We start from the raw sequence: 9,518 nt of genomic DNA, 5'->3' as shown, positions 1-9,518 counted from the left end.
ACCAAAAATTATATATATGAAAACAGGGTTTAGATTATCCCAAACATCTCGCTACCTAGACCAATAATGTACTATGATTTGAATTCAACATAAAATGGATACAAATATTTGAATTGGAGATCGTATGGTACATGTAGTTCATAGTGAAATATGATTACTGCTATATGTATGTTTTTTGTTATCAAGATAATATTTAAATTATTGTATAACTTGACAACAATCGTATTCAAATAAGGAAAATCGATTCAAATTTAGTCCATATAGTAGACGACAATATATATGTTCACATGGTGGAGTAAAATGTTCATATATGATGGAAGATCAAAATGTACGACTACATCAATTATAAACCGCAAGGTCACCTAACGATATATTCGAATTCAACATAACATGGATTCAAAAATTGAAATTCGAGATCCTGGCATTTGTAATCATATAAAAAGGGACATTACTCTTTCTTTTGGTGGGAATTGATTTGTTTTTTGTTGTTGTTGAGGGAAGTGCGAATCAATTTGGTACTGTATAGGGTAATCTTGTTCTCCCGATTTTTTTTACATTTTTCTTGTAGTTTTTTCAATGGCATCTATAGCAATACCTATAAGGATGCTAGCCGACCCTCCTCCATGGAGCTCCCTCGGATTGGGATGTTTCTGGCCGTCCGATCGCATTGAATTTGGTCAACCAAGCAGCTAGGTCTGTCTGATGTTTAATGCGATTTTCATCATGCGGTTAATTTTTGAGGTCCGTGACTGGTGGGCTCAGCGTCGCTTCCTATTGGCTGGGTTAAATTTCGCTGGGTGACCTTTGCCCGTGCGCTGCGTGCCATCTCGCGAGTCGCACTGCCTCCCGGTCAACCCTAGCCCCCAATAGACGGGACGCCACACCCTCCAGGGTCAGTTCTTCCTCTCCCCCCTGCCGGAGCCAAGGGTGCGGCTGCGGAGGCGAGCCTCTCCGGCGGCGGCGGCGGCAACGTGCAAGCAAAGGGCAACCACATGGGTCAGTCCTTGCAGGAGAGAGAAGATGGGAGGGAGGAAAGAAGGAAGGAGAGGAGGGAGAAAGAGAGAGGAAAAAGGAGAGGGAGGCCCGGTGGTGGATGGGAGAGGGTTACTGGCCGGCGCCGGCCTGCAGCGGTAAGGTCAGGTGCGACCTGGCGGTTAGTGGCAGCTCAATCTCCTGGATCCTTCTTTTCCACTTCCCTGTTGCCTACCACCGAGCATGGGTCAGGGAGCATGGATTGACGACGGCGGTTGGAAGCCAGGAGGGCTGGCCAAGGAAGCGGGTGAGGACGCGAGGATTGAAGAGGGTGTTCCTGTGTTCATCGCCTGGCCAAGGAAGAGGACGACGACGCTGGGTGGAATAGGTCATCCCTTTGGTCACCACCATCCTTTTCCATGCTCTACTGCTGGGTGAGCTTCTTCCCCCTTCTTGTCAATAAGAGGTACTTACAGTAGTTGATGTGTCACCTTGCTCCCAGGCTGAGATGATGGTTTTCTCCAATGATTATGGTGGCCTGAGGCGGAGATCGACAGTGAGAGATGCTTGTGGCTGCTGCACAAAACGTGCTCGCTTGCTGACCTCGAGGTCCAGCCGCAATGGATCGACCCCATGGTGTCTAGCCCCCTCTTCCTCATTCCTTTCTCATGCTTATATCCTATATACATGCCCAAGAAACGTTGTGGTGATGCAGTCCCTCGAATTTATCCCTTGTTGCGTGTATCCTGTAGTAAGCATAACCTGATGCACCTCCATGTCGGCTTAAATCTGGTATGGCTGCTTATCTGCTCTAATGTTGGCTTCCTGTACGGTTTTATTCTCATTTCTCTTGGGTTGCTCATGCAGAATTTTGCCAAGCTATTCCACACCATGGAGGTGGGAAATTCCGCATTTCCGTTTTTCTATTTTGACGTTTTATGGTTTGTGGAACTGTCGTTGATTGGTATGAAATTTGTAAATCCAGCAGGTTAGCATGAGCTCACTTGATGAAGCTGCAACAAAGTTCCTCCTTGGAGAAGGCCATGAGGAGTCCAATATGAGAAGTTGGTATTTGTACAATTTCCTCTACGTAATTCTTTAGCTACATGATAAATACCAATCCAAGACGCTGCTGCTCTTTGTCCCCATCGTTGGCCGGGTCTTCACACTGGGGGTGGAGGAACAGGGGAGGGCCAAGATGCCAGCGGTGTGGGGTGGAGCAGGGAGGCCAGAGACCCAGGCGACAGACGCCTCACAGGGTGGAGGAGAGGCTGGCGATAGGCTGGCGATGGGGACAAGGAGCAGCAGCGTCATGGATCTGAAGAGAATGGGAGGTCCCGACGGCTAAAGATGGTGGGCATGGGAGGAGCTCAGGGCGGCACTCCCATGGAGGGATGATGATGTCAAGGCGAGCTTCTTTCAATCCTTCTCTCCCCTTCACGCCTCATAAGATATTTGGGTTAATTGCCTTCTTTATGCTAAACTAAAATGAGCCATAGTCAAGCTAGAATGCTTTGCTAAGAACAACTATTTCGCTTGCTCTTCTAGGTTTTTCTCTCTTTATGTGATATGTATACTCCAGAAAGCCTGGCATCTTGTGACATCTCTTTTATCCTGCTGAAAAATATATTAAATTGTCTCCTTGTTATTTATGAAATAAACATTGTTTTCCCTTGTCAGGTGGAAGGCTTTTATGATATAAAAGAGAACAACAAGAGGGTTTTCATCTTTTTTAGTTGCAGGTAAAACAGTTTATGTTCAAAAAAAATTCATTGTTCAGTGATTCTACTATATGCATCTGAAACTACTAATTGTGAGTTTATGGAGTCTTCAAATGTTGCAAATGCATGCTAGGATGAATTTCTGAGTATAAATTTTCTTCTGTTAGTGATTCTGCTATATGAATCTGAAACTGGTTATGTGATGAGGTGAGGATAATTGGATGAACATTGTTTCAGATCCACCCGACTCATCCCAAGTTTTTGCAAGGTCTGCCTCTTACCAAAATTTTCTTGTTTCATATGAAGGTGAGTGTAATCTTGCGAGCAATTGCATATGCTATTTTCTTGTTTCAGATCATATGTTGATACTTAATTTTACTCAATCTTTCGTATTAACCATAAGGGTAAGGATATCATGTTCTGAAGCATTGCTAGGGCCCATGCTTTAGATGAGATTAATTCCTTGATTTTGCTGTTTCTCAATTATTCATTCTAGAATTTGGCCCTTACTTGAGTGTCCCAGGTTGCTTCTTTTTTCTGTTGGTCGAGATTTGTTCCTTTTCTTTCTAGATGCTACATTAAGTTTTATTTCCTACACACTATCATGGCCCTTGGTTGATTGTTTGTCTTGATATCCCAGATTTGGCTGAACGTTGTATTTTGCTCTGCCTCATGCTGCTTATATTTTATGCTTGCGTGTAAATAGGTTGGCGGCTTAATTGACCCAAGTTAATTATTGGAATGCTTTTTTGTAGTCCACAGCACTACCTATTCTTTTGGCTGCAATGTTCTCAATTTCTTTTGAAAACTGTTCATCTAATACCATTACAATTTAGGTTCCATACTGCTCTGAGAGTAGTTGCAGTACAATTGAGCCCCACACGTCTCATACCAATATAGTTTGGGTTCCATACTTGTCTGAGAGTACTTACATGTCTCCTTTTCTATTTATTTTATTAGTGTGGTTAGTGTATAAACATTTCCTTGGTTGTGAAATCAGTGAACTACATTTAACTGCTGCAGAGCCAGGCTCAAATGTTTTTTTGAGCATAAACTGTTCTTTAATTGTGTTGGATTTCCTTCCATACTATTTTTCGTGTTGAGTCACTATCACTGTCGCCTACCACTGTGTCATCATATCTCCTTTCAGTATATATTGTGTATGTCTGTCCGAAAAGAATGGTTGCCTTGACCATGAAATTGGCAAATGATAAATGAGCCCATCATTTTTTTTGATATGCCAGCCTAACCAAAATGGTATGATGATAACAACTAATCAATCATACAAGGAGTTGGTGGGCCATTGCTTAGTCACAACTTGGTCTTGTGACAGCAGCAATGGCCTTGTGAGGTTTGTCACAACTTGGTCTCCCGTTTTTAATGTTTGCATTCCTTTTGTTGCAAGGTGACTGTAGGATGCTCGCTTGACCCCCTGTCCACAATGAAAACCGGAGGAACCTTCACTTTTGTATAGATGGTGATGGATATGGGGACATATAAGAACACCTCCCTTCCGAAAATCAACTAGGGCAGATAAGAAAACCCGCCTGAGAATCTATTGTATACCATATTTTTTAGCCTCTTAACATGTCCATGTACATACTGTAGTCTATATTTCGATATGGAATATGTTGTTACATGCAACTGTTTGAATTGGTGGGCCATTGCTGCTGCCGGCTAAAATTATAATATTTGTAACTAATATTTTTGGTTGACATATTACTAGCAAATTGGATATCATATCCCTAAACTAGGACTTCTTTCATTATTGGAGGCTTTCATCTGCATATACAAGGTAGCAGAAGAAGCAGGTGAGTGGCCTCTGTTTTGTTTCTTTATGACAGTGTCCTCTACATAATGGTTGAAATGGTGTATAGCCTGAAGCATGTGATGTTTCTTTCAGTGTATATTTGTGATTTATGCCGTTTGATGCACATAAGGCAGAACCTCACATCACATACAGTATTAGAGAGGAATGTTTTAACAGTTAGTGTTTCAAAGATTTATACTGTTTCAGCTAGCCAATGAATGTTTGTGGAGCTACAGATTTGGTATCAAAAGTACATCATTTGGGAAATTGGGTTTTTAGTTAATGTGTGTCAGGCATCAATAGTTTTGAAACATTACCATGTTGCCGAATATATCATACAATTATAGGTGCATTTAGTTCCCTAGAACATTTGTTCTTGACTACCCAGTACCCAGTTGAGATATCACCATTAGCGAAACCACATTGGAGGTAATTCTATTAATTCAGAAAAGCTATATGTTCCAGAATTATTGTTTAATGAAGTACTCATTTTGCTTTATTCGTGTAATATGTCTTCCTTTTTTGTCATCGACTTAATATTATCCATTGAAAGTTCTCCTTTTGTAATGCAAGTGACCGACAGGGCAAATACCATTACGCATCAAGTATAGTCGAAGTAGAACTTTGTCCTGTTATTAGTAGATTACATGCTAACGTGCAGATGACATGGTTCTGAAGTCGAAAATCATTGCCACAATGTTACAGATTAGAGTTTCCAAAATAATATTATAGTAATCACATCCATTTCATTGGATGTGACGTGATGTATCCTATATGCGGAGCCATGAAAGAAATGTAACTATGGAAGTTGTAGATAACAGTATATAGTTGTTCGAGTGCTCTCTGGCTAAACCGGCAAATTTGACAATTTTGACCTCGGAACGAAATCAATTCACAGAATGAACTGCCCGTGAAACTATTTCACTCCCCTGATCTTTTTATGCAGTGCCCGTCACGCCGGCGCCACACCCAACGGTGCAGCGCCTAGCTCTGGGGCGTTGCACTCCAGTCCACCGTGGCAGCCCTGGGCCCCGGACCCAGCAGTGCAGCGCCTACGAGGTAGGCGCCACACATGTAATGTGCAGCGCCTAGCCCTTAGGCGTTGCACTGTGACTTAGATGCCAGCCGACCGCTCCCCCTCCCCCCACCCCACCCATTCGTTCCAGGAGTTACAGAACAGCGCCGGCGGCTTCCTTCTCTCCCCCTCTCAATCCCCTCTCCCAAATCCTTCAGATCCAACGATTTGGTCCGTGCATTTCTTCACCAATCCATCCTAGAAGGTACTCTCCTCCGACCCCCTTCTTTCTATCCATATAAAATATGGTATTTTAAAGATTTGGGGAATCCTTGTTTGATTTGATTAGATATGAATCTTGCATGTATTAGAAATTTGCATGTATTACAACCCTTGTTTGTTTGATTTGTGGAACCCTAGTGTATTTTATTTTATTGAAAACATATGGTTGGATATATAGATTGACATGTTATTTCTATGAAAAAGTTATTTGTATGAAGTAGGCCTAGTTTAGTTTTGGATACATATGCTTTGAATTATACTCGTATTGAGAAAAATGCTTTGGATACATATGCTTTGAATCTTGCATGTAGTAGGCCTACTTTAGTTTTTTTGAATTGAAAAGATAATCGTGTTGACAAGAATGCTTTGATGAAATTGTTAGGATGGTTTGGCTTCTCGATGATCATTGGGACAAACAACACCGGTCGTACGCTATGTCGGTGGAGCAGCGGGTAATACTGAAAGTGGCCGGTGTTATGAATTTCATTTTTTTTTTCAAACACAAATGCCCCATATGTAATGTTATGATTTGTTTGTTTGTAGGAGCTTGCACCTCTGAAGCTTCGGTCTCACGGGATCAGCCTTGGATGGATGCGCTATGATGAGCGGTACACACCGTATGTAAGGGAGGCAGGACTTCTCCCTTTCATTCAGTTGGTCCGCTGGTCGACGCCACCCAACAATGCTGCAGCACTCACCGCGCTTATTGATCATTGGAGGCCGGAGACACACACTTTCCATCTTCGGAGCGGGGAGATGACCATGACGCTGCAGGATATTGCTATGATCACCGGTCTTCCTATCGATGGCAATCTTTTATGTATGAACACTGATTCTGATGGGTGGCGCGCGCAGATGCATGCCCTTATCGGTATGGTTCCTCCGGAGCCTCGGGAACCAGAAGCAGAAGATAAGAAGAAGGAAAGAGTCGCAGCGGGCGCTACTTTCACGTGGATATCATCGAACTTCAGTCATTGCTCTGAGGATGCTAATGAGGACATGGTGAAGACATATGCTCGTGTCTACATGTGGTACGTGATATCCAGGACAATGTTTGCTGATGGCACAGGCAAGAATACTCCATGGATGTGGCTGAAGGCGTTGACCGTCTTCGATAGCAAATGGAGTTGGGGTTCGGCGACACTGGCTTACTTGTATCGACAGGTATGAAGTTGTTTCCTTTTCACTTCATTGATACATTATCAATGTGCTCTTGCGGCAAATTTGACCATGTTCTCTTTATGTGCAGTTGGACGAAGCCTGTTGTAGGCACACTGGAGGTATTGGTGGTTGTCTGCTCACACTTTCCATATGGAGCTGGGAGCGTTTGCCGGTTGGACGACGAAGACCGTGAAGTACGAGGATTGGGACGATAAAGAGGACCCACTACGGCTCCCCACTTGGGCTTACAAGTGGGATGTGTTAAATGAGACGACGGATGACCCCTCGGTAATGTACAAGTTGTACAAGAGCAAGCTGGACGCGATCACGCCTGAGCAGGTGAACCGACATTGCATAAGTGATTATCATGCTTGTATCGTAACTCGATATCAATTTTGCATTCAATCCCATTTTGCAGGTGGAATGGGAGCCGTATGGAAAAGGAGAGAGTTTTGGTAACCCTATAGAGTTCAGGCTGAATCCGATGTGCACTAGGGATAGGGATCTCTGGCATATGCGGTGCCCACTGATATGCAACTGGGCGGTTGAGCTTCACCTGCCACATCGGGTGTTCCGCCAGTTTGGTTTGTTCCAGCCACACCCGCCGGAGTGGGAGGACACGGACAAGTTGCTACACGCGTAAGATATAATTAACCTTGAGCACTTAGCAGCTTCTCGACGGTTTCGATGATGCTAATATTCTGTTTCTAACTTGCAGGTTGGATAGGAAAAAGCAGCGGAAGATTAAGGATTGGGCCAAGCATCACAGGAAGTATGTCGTGCAGTTCGCTCTTAGTGTGGAGCAAGCAAGGGCTGGAAAACGAGCCCAGCTTCGTGAGCACTGCCCGATCGCGTTCAACAACTATCTCACATGGTTTCTTGCAAGTACCCGCGTGGAGGTATGCCAGCCGGCGTATGCTGAGGAGATTCTGGAAGAACCCACCGTTTTTGATGAGGTAGCCCAGCACCAGTACAACGCATTAGTCAGGAAAGGCAACTCAGTGATCCCTTCAGCTCCAATGATGAACTTTGTGGTTAGCCCTTTTTGCTTTTCCATTCGCACTATTCACATCTTCGCTTGCCTAACACTTTGATACCGTTTCTGTTCATAGCGTGCCCAGATCAAGAAAGCAGCTGATGAGACCGAGACTATTCTGGAAACAACCCCGGCTGGCAAAAGCGATGGGGAAGGTGCACTTCGAGCATTCATTAAGGTTCACATCTCCTTCAAACTAGCACTTAACATTTGTTGCTACGTTCCATGTCTCATTCAATTGTACATGTTGCAGCGTCAGGGCCAAAAGTTAAGGCGGCTAACAAACCTTTTCGGTTGTCGTGACCCCGAGTATGTATCACCAGAACGGTCTAGGTCGGCGACACCATCAGATCCCGCTTCGGGGCAGGGCCATGGTGAACCTTTCGAGGATGAGGACGTGGGTGTGGTCACCCAAAAGGTATGTCACGATGATATATATCCATTTGTTGATGCATTGCTAACTATATCCTCACACACGGTCTTTTCATATCGTCTGTTGATGCATAGGTTGCTGATGATATGACCGTGGGGAGGTACCAGGCTCGGTCTGCATACGAGTTGAAGCCTAGGACGGGAATCAACAAGTACACACCTGAAGACTTCACCCAAAGAGGCCAAAGAGGCAAAAGGACGGTCGGCACCTCGCGGATGGCGGCTTTGGATGACTATGTAGATGACGTGGACGAACCGGAGCCGGAGCCGGAGCGGGTTCCTCTTCCTAGGAAGGTGAAGAAGATAAGCGTCAAGAGGGGGGGAGGAGCCAGCAAGCGTGGAAAGCACTAGTCATCATCATTTTTTATAATGTTGAACTTAGAATGGAATTTGTTATGTCGTTGAACTTGGAGTGGTCGTACCTATTAGTAATGTGGAATTTGTTATGTCGTTGAACTTGGAGTGGTGGTAGCTCTATGTTAAACTTGAACTTATTGTGATGGTCCTTTCTAAGAAATGATGTCTGTGGTGAACCCTTTTTGAACCTTAATGTTTATTATACGAATTGTTGAACTGTGGCTGAAAATGACCTAGTAGAGGGGGGGGAGGCACAGAAGGTAGGCCTCCAGTTTGAGGCAAAAAATTTGCTAAGTGTTTGTGCAGCGCCTAGCCCGGGGGCGCCACACTATACTGTGCAACGCCTAGCTGCCAGGCGCTGCACAGTAGAGTGTGGCGCCTCCAGGCTAGGCGCTGCACAGGTCTGTAACTTGCCATACCTTCTGTTGCTGTCTGGATAGCTTCAGACCTGTGCAGCACCTAGCCTGGAGGCGCCACACTCTACTGTGCAACGCCTAGCCGGCAGGCGCTGCACTGTAGAGTGTGGCGCCTCCAGGCTAGGCGCTGCACAGGTCTGAAGCTATCCAGACAGCAACCGAAGGTAGGCCTCCAGTTTGAGGCAAAAAACTCGCTAAGTGTTTGTGCTGCGCCTAGCCTGAAGGCGCCGCACTATACTGTGCAACGCCTAGCTGCCAGGCGCTGCACTGTAGAGTGTGGCGCCTCCAGGCTAGGCGCTGCACATGTCTGTAACTT

The 9,518-nt window shown here is 44.8% G+C and overlaps 1 protein-coding gene across 2 annotated transcripts; it reads left to right on the top strand.

Annotated features, from left to right (window-relative positions):
- Positions 1-814: 814 nt before the first annotated feature.
- On the top strand, positions 815-8,979 carry LOC109778600 (uncharacterized). 2 transcript variants are annotated; one of them, XM_073505070.1, is made up of 14 exons: positions 815-1,406; positions 1,475-1,869; positions 1,961-2,380; positions 2,653-2,714; positions 2,931-2,999; positions 4,109-4,504; positions 6,183-6,252; positions 6,344-6,964; positions 7,050-7,300; positions 7,380-7,600; positions 7,680-7,995; positions 8,074-8,175; positions 8,251-8,415; positions 8,505-8,979. In XM_073505070.1, the coding sequence occupies exons 9-14, from the start codon at positions 7,112-7,114 to the stop codon at positions 8,778-8,780; spliced, it is 1,269 nt and encodes a 422-aa protein (XP_073361171.1). In that variant the 5' UTR covers positions 815-1,406; positions 1,475-1,869; positions 1,961-2,380; positions 2,653-2,714; positions 2,931-2,999; positions 4,109-4,504; positions 6,183-6,252; positions 6,344-6,964; positions 7,050-7,111; the 3' UTR covers positions 8,781-8,979. The 2 variants fall into 2 exon arrangements, with proteins under 2 accessions (XP_073361171.1, XP_020192754.2); XM_020337165.4 differs by lacking the exons at positions 815-1,406; positions 1,475-1,869; positions 1,961-2,380; positions 2,653-2,714; positions 2,931-2,999 and having other exon boundaries at positions 3,589-5,783.
- Positions 8,980-9,518: the final 539 nt, after the last annotated feature.

The sequence above is a fragment of the Aegilops tauschii genome, chromosome 7 (genome assembly GCF_002575655.3).
Source record: "Aegilops tauschii subsp. strangulata cultivar AL8/78 chromosome 7, Aet v6.0, whole genome shotgun sequence".
NCBI lineage: Eukaryota > Viridiplantae > Streptophyta > Magnoliopsida > Poales > Poaceae > Aegilops > Aegilops tauschii.
This window is presented reverse-complemented; position numbering and strand designations above follow the sequence as displayed.